At 44.8% G+C, this 23883-nt stretch overlaps 1 protein-coding gene and 1 long non-coding RNA gene across 8 annotated transcripts in view; one reads left to right on the top strand and one right to left on the bottom strand.

The window, feature by feature from the left end:
- Positions 1-23883, bottom strand: part of FRMD4B (FERM domain containing 4B) — a 324296-nt gene that overhangs the window by 123151 nt on the left and 177262 nt on the right. The window contains exon 1 of one of the 7 annotated variants that reach the window (XM_004738337.3): positions 22984-23136. The exons of 5 other annotated variants lie outside the window; for them this stretch is intronic. In XM_004738337.3, coding sequence (XP_004738394.2) covers positions 22984-23007 — 24 coding nt within the window. In that variant the 5' untranslated portion in view covers positions 23008-23136. Of the gene's footprint in view, positions 1-2897; positions 3101-22983; positions 23137-23883 lie in introns of those variants that run through there. One more of the 7 variants, XM_004738340.3, reaches the window with a different exon arrangement.
- Positions 6208-13281, top strand: LOC123391382. The gene is made up of 3 exons (XR_006606076.1): positions 6208-6991; positions 10479-10566; positions 11070-13281. It is a non-coding gene; the product is annotated as an uncharacterized LOC123391382 (long non-coding RNA).

Below are 23883 nucleotides of genomic sequence, written 5' to 3'. Positions count from 1 at the left end.
TTGTTTGGTTTCGTTTTGGGGGGTCTTCCTCCATTTAAGCACCAGGAAACCACCAAGGTCTGGGAAATGATTTCACTTGCACGAGTTCTAAGCCAGACGTGCGCTCGAAATCATATTTCATCTCTTGCTAGCTGGGTTAACTTGCAGAAGGTACTTCACCTTTCTGAGGCTCATAAGCAATATCCTGGTAGCTTTTCATCCGATACCCCCGAGAGTGAAATAAACCCCTTCCACCAAGCACAGTTATTTTCCTATAGTCCATTTATCTTACCATTAAAAAAAAAAAAAAAAAAAACTTCCTAATGGGAGGAAGATTACTAATCCATTTTGAAGAAGATAAATGATAGGTAGAGTTAACAATTCAGTTAACAAGCACATAGCAAAAAAATTCTCCAGAGCTGATGGGGCAGACATAGAAAGAGAGAGGGGACCATGAGCTCCTGCGTGCCTTCTCTAAGCCTGGCACCTGGTTTGGCATCTTATTTTTATTTTTTAAAGATTTTGTTTATTTATTTGAGGGAGAGGGTGCGCACGTGCGAGCATGGTGGGGGAGCAGAGGGAGAAACAGAGTCCCCACTGAGCAGGGAGACCAAGGCGGGACTCGATTCCCAAAAGGCCGGGATCATGACCTGGGCTGAAGGCAGACGTTTAACCAACTGAGGCACCCAGATGCCCTGCAGCACCGCCCGCCCCTCCCCCCGTCAGGCATTTTAATGACAACACCGGTAATACCACTAACGGGTCCTTTCTGTGTTCCAGGCCCTGCACTCAGCACTTTTCATGTATTCACATATCCAACCCTCATGATACCCACGAGAAGTAGGCCGTCTCCTCTCCCCATATTACAGGTGAATGAGGTTAGAGAGATTGTACGTAACAAGATTTATAAAGGGCAGAACTGGACTCGAACCCAGAGCCCAAGCTCTTAACCACTTAGCTATACACCTGCTATTCCATTCACCCTACGGTGACAAATTGTGGGAAAGCCTTCCCATGCAGCCCATTTTCAACAGATTGGATGGGTGAGGAAAAAGAGGGAAAACAAAACATTTGAAAGCAGGCATGAAAAATCATGTAGGCTGACGAGGGGTAGTTAGAATTTAGAACTTGTACATAGAAAGAGCCTTAGAGGGGCACCTGGGTGGCTCAGTGGGTTAAAGTCTCTGCCTTCAGCTCAGGTCATGATCCCAGGGTCCTTGGATTGAGCCCCACATCAGGTTCTCTGCTCAGCGGCGAGCCTGCTTCCTCCTCTCTCTCTGCCTGCCTCTCTGCCTACTTGTGATCTCTGTCTGTCGAATAAATAAATAAAATCTTAAAAAAAAAAAAAAGAAAGATCCTTAGAGGGCATTTAATAACCATCGCTTACTTGGGATGTGGTGCAATGAAGGAATGGACGTGTCGATTGCCACTCAGCTAGTTAAGGCGAGACCTGGGATTCAAACTCAGGGTTCTGACTTCCAGGCTGGAGCACAAGTGCTCTGCACAAGGTCACTTGGCGAAGAGATACCATCTAATTCACATGCTGTTGTTTGCAACAGGCTGATTTTTTTTTTTTTTTTTTAAGATTTTATTTATTTATTTGACAGAGAGAGATCACAAGTAGGCAGAGAGGCAGGCAGAGAGAGAGAGGAGGAAGCAGGCTCCCTGCTGAGCAGAGAGCCCGATGTGGGACTCGATCCCAGGACCCTGAGATCATGACCTGAGCCGAAGGCAGCGGCTTAACCCACTGAGCCACCCAGGCGCCCTGATTTTTTTTTTTTTAATTAAAAAAAAATACTGTAACATCAAAAGGGGGAAAAATATCCAGGCATTTTTAATTTAATTTAAAACATGACTCCCACTCATGCTTTCTCTTCTAATTTCAACAACAAGAGTTATTATTTAAAGGGAACTATTCATGGATGACAATGATTATATCTATAAATACAGAATTCTCTTAAAATATAACAAAAACAAATTTTATTGAAGCATGTTCAATGTATTGAATATGTAGCAACTCATTTAATGCCATGAGGTAAACAATATGTAGCAACTCATTTAATGCCATGAGGTAAACAGCTCTATCATCTTCACTTTCCACTGAGGAAACCAAAGCACAGAGAGGCCAAGTAACATGCCCAAGGTCACACAGCTAGTAAGACGTAGAGCTGGGATTTCAGCTTCTAGGAGCTGGCAGACTAGCTCCTGAGTCTGTGTTCTTCACCACCTCATTACAAAGTGTCTTCTCTCTCTCTTTTGATTAACAAATTGCCTTAAGATTTAAGAGTCCATACTTTCTTCGTCTTCCTTTTTTTTTTTTTTAAAGATGTTATTTATTTATTTGATAGAAGACACAGCAAGAGAAGGAACACAAGCAGGGGGAGTGGAAGATCAAGAAGCAGGCTTCCCGAGGAGCGGGGAGCCCGATGTGGGGCTTGATCCCAAGACCCTGGGATCATGACCTGAGCTGAAGGCAGATGCTTAACAACTGAGCCACCCAGGCGCCCCAAGTCTGTACTTTCTTATAAGCTCTTCAGTCCCCGAATTCCAGACAGAAACTAATTTGCCAAGTTAGGCCACGACATTTCATTTAAGAAGTCTCAAAGGAAGTACATGTTTCTTTTCATAAGCAAACGCAGGACAGTGGGCCATGCTCTTTCTCCAGTCTGTGTGAAATGATGTAACACAGACAGAACCACTCAAACCCCACAGAGACTGTCCGAACAGTCTCAGGTGTGACCCGTCCCCCAGGGCAGCAATGCCTCACACGGAACAGAAAACACATTTTTAAAAAATCATCTCTTTGTAAAGTTTCGCTTTAGCCCAACCAAACCTGAATCCTTTCCTGCCACCTCCTCCTCCATTTAACCCCAGGGACACAGAGGTTAACACTGTGCAGGTTGGATTAAAACTCCCACCTCAGTCTGTGGCTGCCCTGCGCTTCCTTCCCCGCGGGCAGAGTGGGTCCTCAGACGCTAAGCACTGGGCGCTGGTGGAAGGACCTTGTCCATCTGGTCACTGGTCAAATGAGGAAGGGCAGAGTTGGAAGTGAGAATCGGCCACAGGCCAGACCTCTGGCTTCACGAAGCATCCTGACGTGTCACCCACAGCGGGGTTCAAGTCTGTGTGAAAGCACCCCACCCCAGACACCCAATCCCACTACCCGATTTAGGAGAGGAGAGACGAGGCCGACTTGGTAAGAAACCCAAAGGCAAGTCCACACAGGGCAGTGTGGGACCATTCATAATGACCACGGTCAGCTTAAAAAGCAACAGGAAATAACAACTACAGAAAAAGACCAGAACCTCAGCGTTCTTTGGTTTTGCTTTAGTAGTTCTTTGGAACAAGGAAATATGAAAGCTTGGCAAAGGAAGCAGCAGGCTGCTTTTTTTCCCCCCTCCTTTCCTTTCTTCTCTCTTATTCCCTTTTGACCTTTTCTGAAAGCCTAGCATGAGAGAGCCTGCCTCATCAAAATGACTCCTTAGGATTTTTTTGTGGGGTAGCCCATCCAGAGTCTAATTCCCATCATCCCTTGCTGCGATGTGTGCAAAACCAGCTCTCTAGCCGGGCTTCATGCTTTTGAGTCCCCTGAGGATCCAATCTCCTCCACGTGGCTGCGTGAGCAGCATCTCTAAAACACAGATGAAATCCCTTCACTTTCCTTCTTAAAATTGCCAAATGGCTTCTCATGTGAACCTCAGGAAAATCTAACTCCTTCCCTTGCCGAGGGTGTCCATGTAACCCTCTCTAATTTTAATTCCAACCCATCTGCCTTGGCTTTAACATACCAGCCACATGGGCCCTCCCTTTCTTCCTCAAAATAAAAGCTTGTTCTTCCTTTGAAATTTTGCACATGCTGTTCCCTCTGGAATGTTCTCCAGGTCATTGCATGATTGGGTGCTTTTACATCTTTCAGATCCTAAATTAAATGTTGCTGTTTCCAAGAGGCCTGTCCTCAAAATACAGTGGGGACTGGATACTCTCCCTCGTCATGCTGCTTTATTTTCTTCATCGCTAATATTTCTTTGTTTGTTCATTTTGTTTTTGTTTATATCAGTCTCTACCTTTCACCATCAGTCTGTAGATTTCATGACAGAGACCCTGATTGATTTGTTCACCACTGTATTCCCCAGGACCTAGAACAGGGCCTGGCACAGGGTAAGACGGTGTGTGGTAAGTAAGAATCTGCTGAGGGAAGGATAGTCCTAACTGCTCAGAACCTAGAGACAGTCAGCAATGAAATACATTCACTAATGATTTCCATTTACACAGCATAAGTAAGGTAAAGTGAGGATGCTCCAAAACACTTCCTGAGCCTTGGTCCTGACAGGCTCCTCCCCAGCAAACAAGCTTTCCACCCTGAGAACAAGGCATGTTATTAGACTCCTCATCAGATGAGAGATTCTAGAGGAACCAGAGAGAGGTAGAAGGGTGTATCTAGGACGTTCGGACTTTGGGATCTATTGAGTGGACGGAGTTTTAGATTTCACCCAAATGATGTCAACCCCGGCTGAATAGGGCTCCTTTATATCATCTCTGGGTGTTAACTGAATATGAGCTATTGACACCCCCGTTCAGAGCATGGCCTAGACTGACACAGATGTCTCCACACGGAGTCAGCTGTGGTTTTCCCTTGAGTTGTTCCAAGATGGTGCCTACCCTCCCAACGTGCTGTCTTTGGGAGCCTCTTTTTCCCGTATCAATGAATGATTCTCCTAGCTTCGATAACCACTGGATGTCACGTAGCACCCAGGCAGTACCTTTTCTCACGCTACTGATATCCCTACGAAGTAAGAAGTGTTACTCTTTAGATTTTGTAGATGATGAAACTGAAGTGCCAAGAGGTTAGGTCACTTGTCATAGGTCGTGTTGCTATGACCTGGGGTGAACTCTCAGGTTCCATGAGCTGCACAAAAGTAGGCCTCTTGTGTGTCTCTCTCAGGTTCACTGGGTGTGGAGGACAAAGAAGAGACAGTGAAAGAGAGAGGCAGGTGGCCTAAAAGAAGCACAGGAAGAAAGGAAAATGTGCTGGTGTGGGAGAATGAGAGAATTCCATTTCCTAAAGACTGAATTGAGTAACTTGAGTAATCTGACTTAGGGGAAAAAAAAGTTAATAATTAATGGCCAGTGACTGTGTACCTGGCACTATTCTAAGCCCTTTCTTTTATTTACATGGGCTGTTTATTTTTTTTTTTAAGATTTTATTTACTTATTTGAGAGAGTGAGAGAGTGAGCAAGAGAGAACATGAGTGGCAGGAGGGATAGAGGGGGAGGGAGAAACCGACTCCCCGCTGAGCAGGAAGCCGAATGCAGGACTTGATCCCAGGACCCCGGGATCATGATCTGAGCCGAAGGCAGAGACTTAACTGACTGAGCCACCCAGGCACCCCTACACAGGCTGTTTAAATTCATTTTCTATTATTTTGCATTATTTTTATTTTTATTCTTTTTATAGTTTCTACTCCCAACGTGGGGCTCGAACTCATCACCCAGAGATCAAGAGTCGTACACTCCACCAATAGAGCATGGGTGCCCCTCAATTCATTTTCATACCAAGCCTGTGAGGCAGATTCCAATACTAGCTCCATTCTCTGGATGAGAAGTCGAGGTTCAGAGAGGGTCAACGGCGGACGCCACCCTGCAAAGCCACAGAGCTAGGAGGAGACACCGAAGAGTGGAAACACAGACACTTTGACTTCGGAGTCCATGCCTTTCACTGCTGTATTGTATTCTGTTCTAAAGCATTTCCAGTCTACGAGGTCTCACATAGTCAAACAGCCAGCTTAGGCATTTCCCATATGAGCCTGACCACCAGGTAAGACACTGTTCTGGAAAAGTCTCATCCAGATTCGCCAGACCAGAGTTTCTGGGTTCAGGTCATGGCGTGGCAGCAAGGCCGGGAAAGGAGCAGGGTTTTTGCAATCCCCATTCCTTGGCTACCTCCCGGCGCTGCCCTGAAGAAACATGGGCAGGGGCTAAAATCAGCGTCTATACATTCGCTATTGATTTTCACTGGACAACAGATTAGAATTAATCCCCACCTCTTGGGCTGCAGACCTGTCATGCTTATGTGAACATTCTGGACGCTGGATGACATTGATCTGGTATGTGGCCTCCTGGATCAGAGTCTACAATTGTTTGGGTTTAAGATGCAATCTGGAACACAGGGCCATGAACTCAGTGTGGGAAAGCTCTGAAACACGTTTTCACTCACTTGATCAACCAGGATTCGCCAAGCACTTTCCAAATGCAAGCCCTGCTCTGGGTAGTAACACGCATCGGCAAGGCTTGCTACGAGCCGGGTATCTCGGCGTTGGCACCAGTATTTGTGGCCCATACCTCCTTGCTGTTCACCGTTGGATGCTCAGCAGCCACCCTAACCTCTCCCTACAAGATACCACCAGTAACAGCTCCCGCCTGCTTGTGACAACCACACAGGTCTCCACACATTGCCCAGTGTCTATTGGACAAAATCGTTTCAGACTGAGAACACCTGCTCTAGAGGTAAGGAGAAGAAAATAAATGATTAACAATGAAATATTCTCGGACAATCACGAAGGCTCTGAAAACCTCAACTGGCCATGGACTTGAGTTCTGAGCCCCCGCGAAACTCACGTCTCTCCCAGGAGGTGTGAGAAATTAGGAAATTGATAGAGAGAACTTCTTCTGGCCTATTGCTCTGGAGAAGGGGCTCCCAATACAGATGGGAGGGATAACCATGTTTTCTGGATGTTAGCATTCAAGTGCGAGCTCCTTCTTGGCAGAAGCCGGAAAAAAGCAAATAAGAAAGGCGGACCCGCGGACAGCCACTCCTGCAGCTCCGGCAACAACTTGGCTGGGAATTTCAGTCCGCTTTGGCAGACACTCCCTGGGGAGGACATTCTCATAAAAAATGATTGCTTATCAGATTATAGCCTGATCTCTTAAGGCCAGTGAAAAGGAAGGGCAGGTTTCAAAAGAAAAAAGAGAAGAAGAAAAGAAGCAAAACTCCTTTTTAAGTCTGGAGCTGAAGGTCAGTGGGAAACACCAATTCTGTGCCTGAGAGGTGTGCCGAGATTTAGAATCAGGAGGCCTGGGGCGGGCGGGGGGACCCTGGGTATCTCAGTCGGTTAAGTGTCCGACTCTTGGTTTCGGCTCAGGTCGTGATCTCAGAGTCATGAGATTGAGCCCTGCTTGGGCTCTACGCTCAGCACGGACCATTTGAAGATTCTCTTTCTCCTTCTTTCTCTTCCCCTTCCTCTGCTCACATTCACTTCCTCTCTCTCTCTCTAAAATAGATAAATAAAATCTACAAAAAAAGAATCGGGAGGCCTGGGTTGTGCCCCAGCTCTTCTGTTTAACTAAGAGTTTGCATTGATTTTGCGGTAGTTCTCTAAATCTCAGTTTCTGCCCCTGTGAAATGAGAACGCTAAAAATCAATCTTATTTAGCTTCGTTTGTCTCTTGTATTAATATGGATTGAACCTAAAACGTACCTCAAATGTACAGACGATAATCATATCACCAGTCATACACTCTCCTTATTGGTTATAGATCAGGTGTTAGAGTCTGTGTTCCGCGCTTGGCGTGCACTGTTAGCTTTTCTCCTACCCTCGTGCACGGAGCACTAGGATCGGTGGAAATGCTCCGGAGCTGCTCAGTGCTATTATGTTAACTGTCAGTGGTGCTTTTAAGTTGGTTAAATGATTATTCTTCTCAAGGAAAAAGTTCTTCTGGATTATTAAGAGGACAAGTTGTCACATTTGAGTTGAAAATAGATCTATCTGGGGCGCCTGGGTGGCTCAGTGGTTTAAGCCTCCAGTCATGATCTCAGGTCATGGTCACAGGGTCCTGGGATCGAGCTCCGCATCGGGCTCTCTGCTCAGCGGGGAGTCTGCTTCCTCCTCTCTCTCTCTGCCTGCCTCTCTACCTACTTATGATCTTTGCTTGTCAAATAAATAAATAAAAACTTAAAAATAAAACTGATCTACCCATTAAACCCTGGACAGAGTGGTTAACCCAAGAGATAAGGATTAAAGCCGTCCGATTTCTCCATGATAATCAACAGACTAACTCAAAAACTGCCATTTTTAACTGTGCTGTATGCCCAGCTGGGGAAATGCTTATAAATTCTTTGTCTTTTTCTGACTGCGACCAGGTTGTATCTTGGGCTGGCTACTTATGTTCTCCGCAGCATGACGTAGAATTAAATACGCTGACCTGCTCTGTGTCATGTGCTTTGACCTACATCTTATCTACTTTATCTACTGAATTCTTTTTTTTTCTTTTTAATTTTATTTATTTATTGGACACAGAGAGAGAGCACGTGCATGAGCAGTAGGGAGAGGCAGAGAGAGAGGGAGAGGCGGAAACAGGCTCTCCACTGAGCAGGGAGCCCGATGTCGGACTCGATCCCAGGGTCCTGAGCCGAAGGCAGAGGCTTCATGACGGAGCCACCCAGGCGCCCCTCAAATGTTTATTTTCAAAACAGCACGCAGGATATATCTGCCATTCTTTTCCAGAAAGAAACATTCTCCTTGCTTAAAACCAGTTGTTAGGCTGTATTTTTAGACGTCAGGGTACAGTATCGAGTCGAAAAAGAAAAAGAAAAAAAAATGGGAGGACACAGATATTATAAACAGGAAAAGTCACCAAGTGTAACCAAGAAAAGCCAGGAGCACGGCTCCTGGTTCGCGGGGGGAGTTCAGTTCTTGTCTGCAGCTCAGGCTGACCAGAAATGAAGCCCTCCTGTCAGCTTGTAGAAAATGGAAATTCTGGCTTTGGTGATTACGCAAGTAGCAGACACTCCTGTGGTTTGGAAACTCTTTGCTTTGCCAACTGTCAGTTTTCTCTTATCCCGTGAAAAACAGCCTGTAGGAATGAGTAAGAGTACTGCGTCTTTCAAAAACTTGAAAGTTAAGACAAGCACCGCTCGGGTGAAAGGATTTTAAAAATAAACGGCCGTCCTTGTAACTGAAAGATATTCTAGGTACTGTTTATTCTCTGTACAGCACATTTGGAAATCTGGGCTGAATGTAAACCGTCCACAGGGCACATAAATCACATATATTGCCCTGGAAACCTAAAACTGAACAGAAATTAATTAGAAAACCAAAATCAACTTTACATTTGTTTCAGGGTACACATTCATTGTCAGAGTTTTCACGTTTCCATTTTTCATTAACGCCTGTAAGAAAGTCTCTGATTTATGCTTTTCAAAGTCTCTTTGTTCTTTGTGGTCCAAGTACAAGTAGAGGCTGAAATCAGTCCTTTAGAAGTTTATAAATATTATAAATGGATTGTATTAGGTCCAGAGCCCTGGATGGATTGGTAGAAATGTCACATTTGAGTAGGGAATTTAGAAAAGCATTAACAAACTGTGAAAACGGAAACGTCAAGCACACCGAAGACAATACAGAAAATTTCTTAATCCTAAATGTCCAGGACTCATTTTATCATCAGAGTAGAAACACCCCCTTCTCAACCTACAGGTTTCTAATAGTTCGTGAAGAAACTTTTTGGTTACTTAATGCAGGCAATGTTGATCACATGAAATGACGTCTGTTTTTGAAGCTAACATAGGTGTCGGAGATTAAAACAAAACAAAACAAAACTGGAAGGCCACAGGTCAAGGAGACAAAGGAAATACGAAAAAGGAGCCCCGAACAATTTCTGGGCCAGAATCAGAAAACACAACGAGGGGAAAGGAATCCTTTGAGAGAATGGTGACTCTCCAAATATCCAAGAGTCTACTGCCCCTTTTCAAGCTGGTTGTGAAGCACAACCCAATATTAAAAATTACAGTATATAAAATGGGCGCCTGGGTGGCTCAGTGGGTGAAAGCCTCTGCCTTCAGCTCGGGTCGTGATCTCAGGGTCCTGGGATCGAGCCCTACGTTGGGCTCTTTGCTCTGCGGGGAGCCTGCTTCACCCTCTCTCTCTGCCTGCCTCTCTGCCTACTTGTGATCTCTTTCTCTCTGTCAAATAAATAAATAGATTTAAAAAAATCTGAAAATAATGTTATATAAAATTACAGTATATAAACTTATGAATTAAATAATGAAGTAACAAGAATAGAATGAAGAAATAGAATGAAAAAATAATTTAGTAATGAAATAATTACATTAAGATACAGGTAATAAGGCATGTCTGGCTATGTCAGTTGGTGGAGCAGGTGACTCTTGATCTCGGGGTCATCAATTCAAGCCCCACGTTGGCTCTGGAGCTTAAGTAAAAAAAAATTACAGGTGCACCTGGGTGGCTCAGTCATTAAGCATCTGCCTTCGGCTCAGATCATGGTCTCAGGGTCCTAGGATCAAGCCCCACATCGGGCTCCCTGCTCAGCGGGAAGCCTGCTTCTCCCTCTCCCTCTGCTGTTCCCCTTGCTGGTATTCCTGCTCTCACTGTCTCTCTCTGTCCAATACATAAATAAAATCTTAAAAAAAAATTACAGATAATAAACCCTCAAAAGTCATCATTTCCAGTTATTTGGCTATGTTTTACTGTTCTCTTTGCTCTTGAGGTTATTTATGTCTACTGAGTCGGTGTGACAGCAGTGTTCACCTCTTCCCAATCAAGGAGGTTACGGTGGTCACAGGAGATCGGCCAAGGTGAGGGTCTTCACACCACAGAAACTGGCAAGTGCCACCCATCAGTGCCCTTTTCCCCAGAGAGCCGCTGAGGAAAGGTGTGCCAGCACACCCTCTAGAAGCCTGAGAGAGAGGGCTCAGAGAAAGGATGAGGTACAGGGCACCATGTCTGGATACTGAAGCCACCGAGACACCAGGTGAAGACGGGACCGCAGAGTCTTCGGCTTCAGACAGAATCGCATCGAGAGCTCAGCCCACTTTTCTAAGACTTACTTGTCACATCCTGACAGTGGGACTCATAATACCTGCCCACAGAGCACCGAGCCTGTCAACACATTCATTGTCACTTGCTTTTCTGGCTTCTTTTGCCCCTGGAATGCAAGTTTCACTCACTGCTGCCCTCCTAGCCCCTATACCAGTGCCCAGCCCGTCGTGGGGCTTACTAAATATGTGTGGAATGAATCAATTTCCCTTTATTTCCATCTGCTGCTCCGCTTCTGAGTTTTCTCTCTCTTTCTGTCAAGGTCTCGCTGGCCAATGAGTGACTCCTTTGCCTCTTAACTGCCGGATCCCAACCAGCTGTGAAGCTATCTTGCTATCCTTCTGGAATATCTCAAAGCACTAGAACTCTTCTTCCTGCTGCCGGGGGCCACGGTGACCTTAAAGCACAGGTGAAAGATGGTTCCAGCCTTTTCATTCACAAGCAGAACTGAGCACGTGTCATTATGCTCTGTCGGCAAGTTTCCCCCAACTTGTACAGCCGCTCTGTTTCAATCTCGGTTCCGCTCTGCCTCCTGCAGAACGGACAAGTCTTGTGAGAGGAAATCTCTCTCACCAGCATGCACAGCTGTCTCCAGGGAACCAAATATTTTCCCCTGTGGCCCTGCCTCAGCATTGCTTCTTGGACTTGCTGTTCTGGAATAACCTTTCTGAAGGCGGTGAGGGGCTGGGTCATTAAAAAAAAAAAAAAAAAAAAAAAAAAAAAAGCATGGGCGCTTCTGGTAAGAGTCGCCTGGATGGTGGCTTCTGCAAACTCACTGGGAAATCATTAAATGCTGGAATTCCTAGAGCCTTTTCAATCATAGTTGAGGCAGTGGGGGGTGATCACACCTGGTGCCAGGAGTTGGTGTGGGATCAGCCCTTCAGAATTCAGACGGATATGATGTCTCCGCCTGACTCTGCCTCTAACTAGCTGGAAACTTCCAGCAAGTCCCTTACACTCTCTGGAAATTCTCTGGGAATATTTTTGCATTGTGCCCTGTAAGCATTCCATAAGAAGCAGCTAGTACTACGTATTATTCCAGAAGTGTGAAGGTCAAGAGTACAGGCTCTGGGGTCAGACAGACCAGGGTTCAAGCCCCAGCTCGGCTCTTCAGTTCCTGTGTGGCCTTGTTCGGGTTACCTCGCTTCTCTTCCGCCTTTTTTTCCCCATCTGGAAATGAGAATAATAATAGCACCCACTTCCCAGGCCCCGGGGGCGGGGGGATGGTGATCACATAAGCCAATATGCATAAAACGCTTTGCAGAGTACATGCAACTTTTAGTGGTATTACTACACCTTTCATTAATAAAGACCAAGCAATTGCTATCCACTCCCTCAGAGTAGAGGTCCTCGAAGGCCGTGTTCCAGTGCGAGCAGATCCTACTGTGCCCTGGTACTCTGTTGCAGAGAAAGGAACAGGTAGCTTGGGCCACCCCAGAGTTGGTCTGAATGTTCTAATTAGGAGTAATATCATTTTGCCTGTCTAGAGTGCTTTGAACTTTCAAAGTGCCTTCACTTCTCTTTGATTCTTTTAAATATTACACATTTTAATATGCCAGAGTGTCATACCCCCATTTTACAGGAGAGGCCAATGAGGTCCAAGGAAGGGGTCTGACCTCTCTATGGTCACACAGCTAGACAGAGCCAAGACTCCAGACTGGATCCTGCTTTCTCCTGCCTCAGTCTCCTGACCCTTATAAAATATTCAGCCAGAAGTAAAGTTAGGAAAAAAACCCTCTAAAATACAAGGCCGGTCCTACCTACAATGCTTCCTCTTGTGTATTCCATAGTGGGAAGGCTTCTGTTAATGTTAAATTAGAATTGTAAAGAGAACGGAGCTCTTCCCATCCAGGGGTGCCTTGGAGGGTCTGCAGTGCTCCGTCAGTGAGGACCTGGTTGCCCCCAGGACTCACACTGCCAGTCCCCAAAGTGTTTTCTTAGACTGAAGTCAATGAAAAGAAATGCACTTTTAAAAAATTAGAGAATTTTAAAACAGCCCTGGAGATCAAAGCCCGGGGTTTTCTGGCTTGGGAACCATTATTCTAACTACTGACACCTTTTGAGTCCTGAAGGGCTTAAGGCACTGGAACAGGGAAGAGATTTATCAAAGAGAAGTGATTTATTTAAACAAGAAAAGTGGATCCTGTGGGGCTGGCAGGGATGGAACGTAGGGAACCTGCAGAAGTCACCCTCAGATTTCCATGAATATTGTGGCTGGGAATCAGGAGTATTTGTAGAACAAAATTATATAAAATTATATAAATGGCCATCATAATGCCATTCTTTCTATGTTGCAGCTAATTGATGTTCTGCTTAAATTCATTAAATTGACCACCTACTCAAATTCATACATGTCTCCTTCCTCTGCAACGACAGTGGTTAAAGTTGCTAACAAAAACGACATTGGGACACCTGGGTGGCTCAGTTGGTTAACCATCAGCTCTTGATTTTTCAGCTCAGGTTGTGATCTCAGGGTCTTGGGATTGAGCTCTGTGTGGGGGTTCCTCACTCAGGGGGGGAGTCTGCTTGAGATTCTCTCCCTCCCTCTGCCCCTCTCTCTGCTCATGCACTTTCACTCTCTAAACAAACAAACAAACAAATAAATAATCTTTAAAAAACTCTAAAAACTTCATTGAAGCCAGCAGGGCTATTTTTCTTTTTTTCCTGCAAATGGATGTTATTCTAATTTTATCACTGTTTCCCTCTAATTATATAATACCAAATTTCCACCAAATTGTAAACTGTCCATTTTGCTGGCTTCATTCATCGGCTGGTGTTGTTTGCTTTACAGTGAATGCGTATTTTTTGAGCACCTACTCTCTGTCAGGCTCTCCTGGATAAAATAATAATTGCACATTCTTGTTTGGTGGGAGGGGAGTCAGACAGAGGACTACGATGCTATAAGGGCAGCGACCACTAATTATTTCCAGACGTCAGTGACCTTCCTACTTTCCTAAATCAAGATAGGGCAGAAGGGAAAAGGGCACACCTTTTCACATCAGTGTCTGGTAGAATTCCCTGGGATGCTGGAAATGCTCTGGGGCGAGGGGACTGCTGGGTATGGCTGACGCTCTAATGATGATGGAGCTATGGCCAGGGGTGTCAGCCTTGAGGAGAGGCCCCAGAGGAGGAGAAGGAAAAAGGTACCCTTTATAGCCTCTTTACTTCCTCGCTCTGGGGCCTTGGGCATTTGGTGAAATGTTTTTGAGCCACCGTTTTCTCATCTGTAAAATGGGAGGATATGACTATCTATAATCCTTCGCAGTGATCTCCCCATCTGAAATGAATGGGGTTTTCCTCCCCTTTTTTCCTGCTTATGGTAACCGTGGGAGAAAATTAAGTTGTAGGATTGGAATTCAGCAATTTGGAAAAATTTGCTTCTTCCCCCTGCCTGTTAGAGGACGCAGGTGGAGTGGTGGGGGGTAATCTGCTGGACCCAGGATATGTGACAGCTCTATACCTGCGAGGTGCCCTCACTTAACGACCCTTGGAGTTCAGGGGTGCTTACTCAGGAGGTCTGAAGTCTCAAAGTCTGGCTTCACATCTCAGCATGACCACTTTATCAACTGTGTGATTACCAACCACTTCTGCATTCACTAATATTTACCAAGCTCTAGTTAGGTGCCAGAATTTATCACAGACTCTAGATATTCAGCAGGGATACAGCCAAGGGGCTCCTTTCTTAAAGGCCCACTAGTAGAGGAGAGAGCCAACAAACTAGGAAACTAACCAATACCAGGATGATTTCAGATCATGCTGGGTGCCACGAAAATAAGAAAACAGAATAATATGATGCAGTAAAGTTATTACTTTAGAGTAATCAGGAAGGGGCATTTGAGGAAATGATACTTAATCTGAGTTGGGAATGGTAAGGAGTTGGACTTGGGAATATTTGGGAAAAGAACATTCCAGAAAGAGGATCAAATAAGTGCTAATGCCCTGTGGTAGGAGTATGCTTTGTTTAAGATACGCTGCACAACTTTTTTTCATTATTGCACTCTCAAGGAAACTCTAGACATTCCACACACCGCCCACCCCCCCTTCCCTCCTCCTCTATGAAACTTTAAAACCACAGATACATTGTATTCCTATTGGGTGCAGTTCAGCTTTGGAAGGACACAAACTATTATAATATCTAAGGGTTTTTTTTTTTGCCCCCCAAGAACCAAGCTTCACTCCCTTGGGAGTGAAGTCTCACCACTAAGAATTAACAGTTTAAGAAAAAAAAAAAAATGGCAGCAAGTGTGGTTGAGAGCTGAGTGGCCAAAAGGAAAAGGACGGGAGACAAGGTCACAGAGTTAATAAGGGGCTCAGCAGTGGTCCTCGAAGTGTATTCCCCATCAACCAGAGCTTGCTAGAAATGCAGAATGGTGTTCAGCCATCTGCTTTAGCAAGCCCTCTGGGCCAGTGGGATACGTACTGATGTCTGGAAAACACTGGGCTATGTCATTTACTTCACTGTGGGCCATACATGGTAAGGAGAGCGGGCTTTATTTTAGATGCAGGGGAAGGCTATCGGAGGCTTTTAGGTATGGGCGATACATGACCCGGGGACAACTATAATAGAAAAATCTTGTTACTATGAGATAAGGGCAAGGAGAGGCAAAAATCGGAGAGAGGGAAACAAGTCTTCTGGTTCATATCTGTGACATGGAGATATGACTGAGCCAACTTCCTAAAACTGTTGCGAGCATCAAATGAATGAATACAAGTAAAGAACTTAGCACAGTGCTTGGCACATAGTAAGCACCCAATAATTATTAAAGCTGTTCTGGTTTGCCTCTTATTTCTCTCTTTCAAACACCCACTGGCTAGATGTATCCAAAAAAAGATCTCCCAATCCCTTTAGATCCCTCTATTTTTGTCAGTGTTAACTGACTCGGCTGCCGCTGGGCTGGTCAAGTATCCCTATGGGCCAGTAAATCAATAACATACAAGGCTGCTTCAGGTCATGGGGAAAGTCATGGTGTTCTATTCAACCTCTTTTTTACCACGAGATTTAACTGTTGGGCTAGGAAAGGAAACTTAATGTAAAAACCAAGCTTTAGAATCAGTTCTGTCATTAACTTTGGATGGGTTTCTGACTAATAGGAAGTGCCCTAGGCAGGGAGGCAACACAGTGTTGGGTTAAGCACGCTTGGACTTTGACACTGGGCAACCGGTGCTGTGTGCCTGCTCCAGCGTGTGAGCCATGAGGATGATGATGATGGTGGTGACGTTGATGACAATGGTGTTGATCCCTGGACCTGCCACAGGTACAACATGGCTGTGTGAACCATCAGGGCGCCTGCCGTTCCATGGGCGCCGGGAGAGGCGAAAAACATATTTGGCTTAGAAAAGACCTCAATGGGTCAGGTTGATGATGCACATGAAAGAACCTTAAGCAGGTCGTTTTCTGAAAGACTCTTGCCAGCTCAGGAAAGCTCCATCCACTCTGTCTTTATATCATAGGCATGGAAGGTTCCCAAGAGGGTCTTGATGGTAGGTAGGTAGGTAGGTGCCAGTACTCTTCAGAACTGACCTAAAGTGCCCATCCTTAGTGCCCAGCTAAAGTGCCCACCTTGCCCTGCCCCCCTGCTTCCTGCCCAGCCATGCCTTCCCTCTCTGGGTTCCAGCCACCTGGTCCTCTTCTAGATTTTCCTCTGTGTGATCTCCTTCCCACCTCAAAGCACAAGAGAGTAGGGAAAGTGCACTCTAACCCAGCTGGGCCAACCCAATTTATCCTTAAAAATATAGATTAAAAGTCATTTTACCATCGAAGCCACAAACTGTGTACTTGTTATGATTGAAGACTCCAGAGTCACATTATTAGGGGCTCAAATCCTGATTCAGCTAATTAGCTAGCAGCACAACCAGGGGCAATCGACCTCATCCCTTTGTTCCTCAGTTTCCTGATCTGCATAAGGGACACAACAGTGGTGCCTTGCTCTGAGGTTTAAATGAGCTGGTGTACACAGAGTGTCTGGAATAGCTCTGGGCTCTGTAACTGTTATTATGAGTGCTACTTTTTCTTTTAGCTCTCTGTACTTCTCTTTGCAGTACTTTTCACAATTGAAATTAAATAATGATATAATTTGTTTATAGGATCTTCGTCCAGGGACCCTGTCTGTCTCTTCATCCCTCTCCTCCAGCTTGTACATGCACCCTGTCAAACCAGCTGGTCATGGGGCGCCCGGGTGGCTCAGTCAGTGAAGCATCTGCCTTTGGCTCAGGATCCCAGGATCCTAGGTTCGAGTCCTGCATCAGTCTCCCTGCTCAGCGGAGGACCTGTTTCTCCCTCTGCTTCTGCTGCCACTCTCCCTGCTTATGCTTTCTTTGTCGAATAAATAAATAAAATCTTAAAAATAAAACAAGACAACCAGCTGCTCAGTAAACCACTTGAATGAAGGAATGGAGTTATTTCATTCATTTTTGAAAAATTGAGAAGCCATATAGTCTTTCTGCATGTAAAATATTTAAAAGGATTACTAGTTACAAGTAGTTTATTTTAAAAAGAAGAAAGAAGGGCGCCTGGGTGGCTCAGTGGGTTAAAGCCTCTGCCTTCGGCTCAGGTCATGATCCCAGGGTCCTGGGATTGAGTCCTGCATCAGGCTCTCTGCTCAGGGGAGAGCCTGCTTCCCCCTCTCTCTTTGCCTGCCTCTCTGCCTACTTGTGATCTCTCTATGTCAAATAAATAAATAAAATCTTAAAAAAAGAAGAAGAAGAAGAAAAAAAAGATTTTTAAAAAGATAATTAATGCAAAGCAAGATTTGGGGGCCTATTGGAGCTCGGTACCTGCTCTAATAAAGAGGGGTGCTTGCACTTTGAGGGGGGCGCTTGGGGATCTCTGTTACCACAAACAACATCCTATGGCTTCAGCTCAAATGTAGCGGTTACTGCAAAAATCTCTGCAGATTTTCAGACGAATCCCTGAAGCCAGATGGCAGTACTAATGGTGAGTGCAGCAATTACCTTCACATCCCCCTAGAGTGACCTGACTCTCAGCTCAACACAAGGCCAAGTACCAAGAGGGAGCCTGCCTCCTCCACACCCTGCTTGTTGCTAAAGTTCTGACTCCTGCTCCCAGAGGACCGGTATAAATAGGCTGCAGAGGAGCAGATGGAAAGACTTGGCTCTTAGATCCTGAATGCCTTCTGTGGAGCCCATGTCAATTCAGGAACACCATACTTCAAGGGATAAACCGAAGGTTCCAGAAAAACTCATTTCTTGGGCATCACACAGAGGCCAACTTGTTTCTTACCATGTCTCTAAAAGACACTGTTTACTCCAGTTCCTTATCTGGGACACAAAGACCTCTCACAGTTCTACTGAAGTAAGAGGGGTTTAAAAACATCGCTCCCTCCCCCAGTAGAAGCACAATGTCCAGGTGAGACTCTTGCCAGGAAGACTTCCTATAATTTTTTTTAAAAAGATTTTATTTATTTATTTGTCAGAGAGAGATCACAAGTAGGCAGAGAGGCAGGCAGAGAGTGACGGAGAAGCAGGCTCCCTGCTGATCAGAGAGCTTGATGCGGGGCTCAATCCCAGGACCTTGAGACCATGACCTGAGCTGAAGGCAGAGGCTTAACCCACTGAACCACCCAGGTGCCCCAGGACTTCCTATAATTTTGATCTGATTTGTATTGGGTCCATATCCTTAAAGTGTTTTAGAACCAGGTCCTTAAAAAGATGGACCCTTGATCTCAAGCCCAAGGTCAAGGGCTGCAACAGACGCCTTGTGATCACTTATTTGTGGACCTGCATTCAGTAAAATACAGAAAAATGACTCCTGGCTCAGGCAAGTCCATATGTCTGAAATGACAAAAGGCTGGTAAATTTTTTACAGTGGCAAGCTGTGCAGAGATCCAAATGTGGGGTGACCAATAACTGGTTCATATTTATGCTACTGTGAACATGAAGGGCCCTGAAGAAAATGACCCATCATTACTGCGCAGACTCCAACTGCTGGTGGTGTCTGCCTATTTTCCTGACTTCCTGACACTTCATTTCCTATGCTTGGGCTAGATGAATAATAATAATATTAAATAATACTAACTGTCTTTTATTAGGTATGGCTTCAGTGCCAGAGGCTAGCTCTAATCCCCTCAACAACCTTATCAGGCAATTTTAACTAGCCCCATCAGATGGTCGGGGGGGGGGGTGGGGGTGGTCACTCAGTTCCTAAGTGGCAAGGTGGGGTTTCCAGGCAAAGATGCCGAACCCTGCACTCTCACCACTTCCTCTTGCTCTGTTTTCATTGAGACAGAGCCTATCCAAAACAGACCCATTACCAGTGGGTTGCTGAACATGTTGGTGTCACCATTGGTTGTAATCAACATTGTCTGCTTTCTACCTAAATGCACCCATGTTAGTTTAATCCTTTGACTTCAAAATCAGGTTAATTAAATTCCACTACTCATGGCCATTTCCTGTCAAGAGCTTTTCAAACTCCCCTAGAGTGAGCAGCAAATGAACCACAACTCAAACTTCCAAGAGCTCCCAAGAGTCACTACAGAGTTCCCATTTGCGCTTTCCTGCTGGCCCAGGCTTCCTAAGAGTGCAGTGGAGGCATCTCATTCACCCTTGAGAACCCCCAACCCCCTGCCTGGCCCATCACCGAGGCAGTGCACACCCACATGGGAGAAACAGCTACTGCCTCCTAAAGAATATGGGATCCAAGAAGAAGTGTCCCATTTCAGTACAAGAGCTGCTTCTGCTCTTTACAAGGTCCTGATTTCTTCCTAGAGAGCATCCCGGGGTCTGGTTCGATTGTAGGTTCAGTAATTCTACCCTTTCCCACTTGGTCCGACTTAATGGGCTCCTCCCTCTCTCCTGCCACGGGCTCTAACGACAGCTGAGTCATTGGAGCCCGTGCCCTCAACTCCTTCCTAGGTGAAAAGGAAAATGTCAGTGGAGAGGAAGGAAGAGAAAAAGAGGAATGAGAGCGAGGGAGGTGGAGGTGAGTGGAGAAGAGAGACAGAGAGAGCGGCCATTTTCCCAGCTGACAAGGAAGCCACTACAAATAATTAGAGGCAGAACATTTCAAAGCTGGAAATGAACCTTAGCGGTCTGACTGCTTTCTCTGTGAATGTGGACTTGGAGGCCTGGGTGGGAAGAATGAGCTCCCCTTAGCCCACAGAGCTCATGGGTAAGTGGCAGAGTCAGATTGCCATGCATTCCCTCCATCCTCTGTACCGTTCAGCCCCATGCCCCTGCTCTACCAGATAAAGATGCTCTGTTACGGAAAGTCAGTTTCTGGACGAATTCCTGATTGGAAAACCTGAATCTAAACACATTAAATTGAGAGGGAGAGGGTGGTATTCGGTAAAATCTTGAAAGTTCTGCTGACTTGTTCATTCTAACTCTCAAGGACGGAAGAAAACAAAACCAAAAGAGAAAATAAACCAATAGAAGAGAACAGAAGTGAACATATTTTTACAGCCTCATCTACAACGGCTTTCTCTGGGGTGGGGGGAAGCCTCTAAAATTAACAGAATGTTCCCAATATCTTGCTTTTCTTTACTTACTTTTATTGGAATGATAAACTGTCTGCCTATCCTTGCCATATTAACATATGTTAATGTACATTCTAGCCTATATTCAGCTTTCTCTTTCTAGTTTAAAAAAATCTTTCATTTGAAAATTTTTGCAGTTTTCCAACATCAAGCAAAAAAAATAAAACAGTCCTAATTGGAGTTTCATAAAATCCATCGCAGGGACAAATAATAGTTTTCTACTTGAACTATGATCTTGAGCCAGGACTTTACTAAGAGCTCACTAGTGTTTTTTGGTTCCTACAATATTTTCAAAGTGAAGAGAAAGTGTTTGAGTATATTTTTACCTAGGACCACAGCTTGTGGTGAAAGTGACAAGGCAGGGGTTCCTTTTCTTAGGGTCGTTCATGCCCTTGCTTGTTGGTTTTTGCCAATAGTTGTGAGCAGTGCATACGAAGAAGCAAAACTTCATTTGGGCATTTGTAGTCCAAGTTAGAAATGCATAAATGAGAAATAACCCTAGTTGCACATAATTCAGAGATGTTGGGAATTAGATAAAGCGATCAGCGGGTCCTAGAAACAACACAGTGGTGGACAGAGTATAGAATCAGGAATCTGGTGGGGTGCCTGGGTGGCTCAGTGGATTAAAGCCTCTGCCTTCGGCTCAGGTCATGATCCCAGCGTCCTGGGATCGAGCCCCACCTCGGGCTCTCTGCTCCGCAGGGAGCCTGCTTCTCCCTCTCTCTCTCTGCCTGCCTCTCTGCCTACTTGTGATCTCTGTCTGTGAAATAAACAAATAAAATCTTAAAAAAAAAAAAAAAGAATCAGGAATCTGGAGATTCGAAGCTATGCCCTGCCCTTAATGGGAGATAAGATCTTCGAAACATTCCCCTACAACTCTGGATTTTAATCCTGCCCATAACAGAATGAAGGGAGGTTTCTTTGGGCTCAAATATTCCATGGCATGAACTTACATGTTCTACTTACTTACATGAACTTACATGTTTACAGTTCTACTCAACCAGTGGTTTCTGTCCACCACCTATCCCCTCCTATCCAGTAGTTATTGAACACTTGCACCACGGTGGGGGGAGAGGGGGTAAGAACCCCCACTCTAGTGGTCGCCACTTTCCTGTATGCTCCAAAGGGAGGACCAAATAAATGGTTCTCTGGAACGCACAGAAAATGCTCTGGCCTGGAATTTGGAATGTCAGGGAATATTTTAGATCTTCTGCTTAAAAAATATAGTTTCTGATTCCCAAATAGACTGCATTGCAAGAAAGTGTCACTTCTAGAGAGGTTCTACGGCCTTTGTCTAAAGAATAGAATCATCTAACATGAGCCCCTGGGTCACCATAATGTCAGTTTGAGAACCAGGTCAAAGGACTACATTTTGGTTAAGATTATTCCTTTCTACTCCTTCAGATCATAAGAAACCTTTACACAGAATTAATTTAGACAGTGCTGACTCATTTCTCAGGCCATACTGTAGTGTTACATTACGGCAAGGGTGTATTACCCCAGTCCCTATTGTGATGTATTTATTTCCTTGATGTTTCTCTTCTGTACCCAAGCCTACCCACTTCCTCCACAGACTTCCTTCTATACCCAAGGGTTTTGCAGTCTCCTGAATGAGACAATTTCCTTTGTTTTCTAAAGTCAACCCAGATTTTCCTCCCCTCCTCCATCGCCGACATCTACCTATCAGAAAACAAAACAAACAAACAAAAAAACCAAAACTGGACACTCAGATTTAAACTTGATGAGTTTACCAACACCACATTACAAGGGAGGAAAGGGGAGAAAAAAAGCTTCCCTTAAATTAGGATGTAGAACTTCCTATGACAAATCATACAAGTTTTATGAATTAATTAACACCCACATCCCAAAATGATATTGCCAAGGTCAATGCGTGGAGCTGCTGAATTCTGATAACATTACATCTTCGCCATAAACTGGATCCGGGGACAGAATGCAGTTTTCCTGCTTCCTTTTCCAGGCAAAGTAGGGAAGAACACTGATGGGTCCTTTTAGAAAGGCTACTAATGAGTTCTAGATCCAGCCCCACAGAATCTTTGCGGCCAAGAGCTCACAGAGATAGAGAAGCGGTCACCACACACACTGTACCGAGGACACGATTAAAAACTGAAAATCCAAAACCATTTTCGTGCTGCTTACTGACACAGTTCCTGCCCTCTCCTTGTCTTTTCCTATCCACAAAGGAGCTCGAGCCTTGAAAATTAACAATCACAAAAAAAGAAAGTAAGAAAGGAAAGAACTAGGGTGTGTGGGGGAAGGGAGCGGTAAGGCAGAAGGACACACTCCAACCTCAACTGATAAGTGCACAGTAAAAACAAGAAAGCACCCTTTGAGGACCTTTAAGGGAGCAGAGATCGCACTTAAAACAATGACAGGAAAATGCTCCAAAAGGTAGGTGTTAAGGACCATCTTCATTTTGGTGTCAAACTGGAGCAGAGCCAACTCTTTTTTGGAAAGAGGAATTTTTGGAAAAGAGCGGAGATAAACTTTCCTTGGAGTTTCCTTTTCTGAAAGTCAAATCCGGGAATATTAGTACTTAGAGGACTCCGCCCCAGTAAAATATTAAAATCTGCCCCAAGATTTTGCTAAGAAACACCAGTGAGAGCTCACGAAGCACCATTACACGGTCTATCGTCAGAACATTAGAAGAGAAATTGGTCTTACCTCCGAACCATGATCTCGGCTCATTTAAAGGGACTGGAGAGAAGGTGCAGGACAAAAGACACATGTATTAAGTGCTTGTGATGTGTGTGTGTGTGTGTGTGTGTGTGTGTGTTTTCTCCCAATAAAAGCTGGTGGAAGTAAGGATCTGAAAACCCTGACGCCTTCCGCTGCCATATAATCGCAAGGAAATGACCTTACCGTTTTGTTGCTTTGATTAGAAACAAAAGCCTTTCAACATGAGTCAGGAGAGCAATGGGGGGAAAAAAAAACACACCAAAACTTCTGCTATTTCTTTTGGCTACCTAAAATTTCTCTTCATTACATCTCTGAAACACATGGTGGAACGTTGTTTACTGTTCTCTAAACTTCACCGATGATGCGTGACGTGGGACGGATCATTATTCAGCGATGGGCTAAGCGATCGAAACTCCACAGGTCAATTTTGGCACTTCAGTCTGTATATATCCTGCACAAGGCAGGCGACCGAATGCATACGCCCAGAAGGAATACTGAACTCAACTGTGTCCCCACACCCATTTCATGCCCCTAGCTTTTATACTCAGAAAGACACTCAGAATTCCATGAGGCAGCCTCAGAACCATCAATCGAGAGCAGAGATGCCAGTCACAAACAAAAAAAATCTTGGCAGGATGGCTATGGTCTCAAAAATGGATCTATTTCATCATTTGCATTGAAAAGAAGTATTACTATTGAAATTCCTGAATGGGTAGGGAATAATAGCAGTGTGTTATACTCCGAGGTGGGGCAGAAAGAAAAATATACAGAATCCAGGAAAAATAATAAACCTGTGTGTTATTTTTAGAATGGTTAAGTAAGAGCTTGTGACATGGTACCATGCTCCATCTAAAAAAAAAAAAAAAAGCTTCTGAAATTTTGGGC

This window comes from Mustela putorius, unplaced genomic scaffold (assembly GCF_011764305.1).
Source record: "Mustela putorius furo isolate JIRA1106 unplaced genomic scaffold, ASM1176430v1.1 tig00000095_pilon_pilon_pilon, whole genome shotgun sequence".
Classification (NCBI taxonomy): Eukaryota; Metazoa; Chordata; class Mammalia; order Carnivora; family Mustelidae; genus Mustela; species Mustela putorius.
Note: the sequence above shows the minus strand (reverse complement) of the source record. Positions and strands in the feature narration are given on the sequence as shown.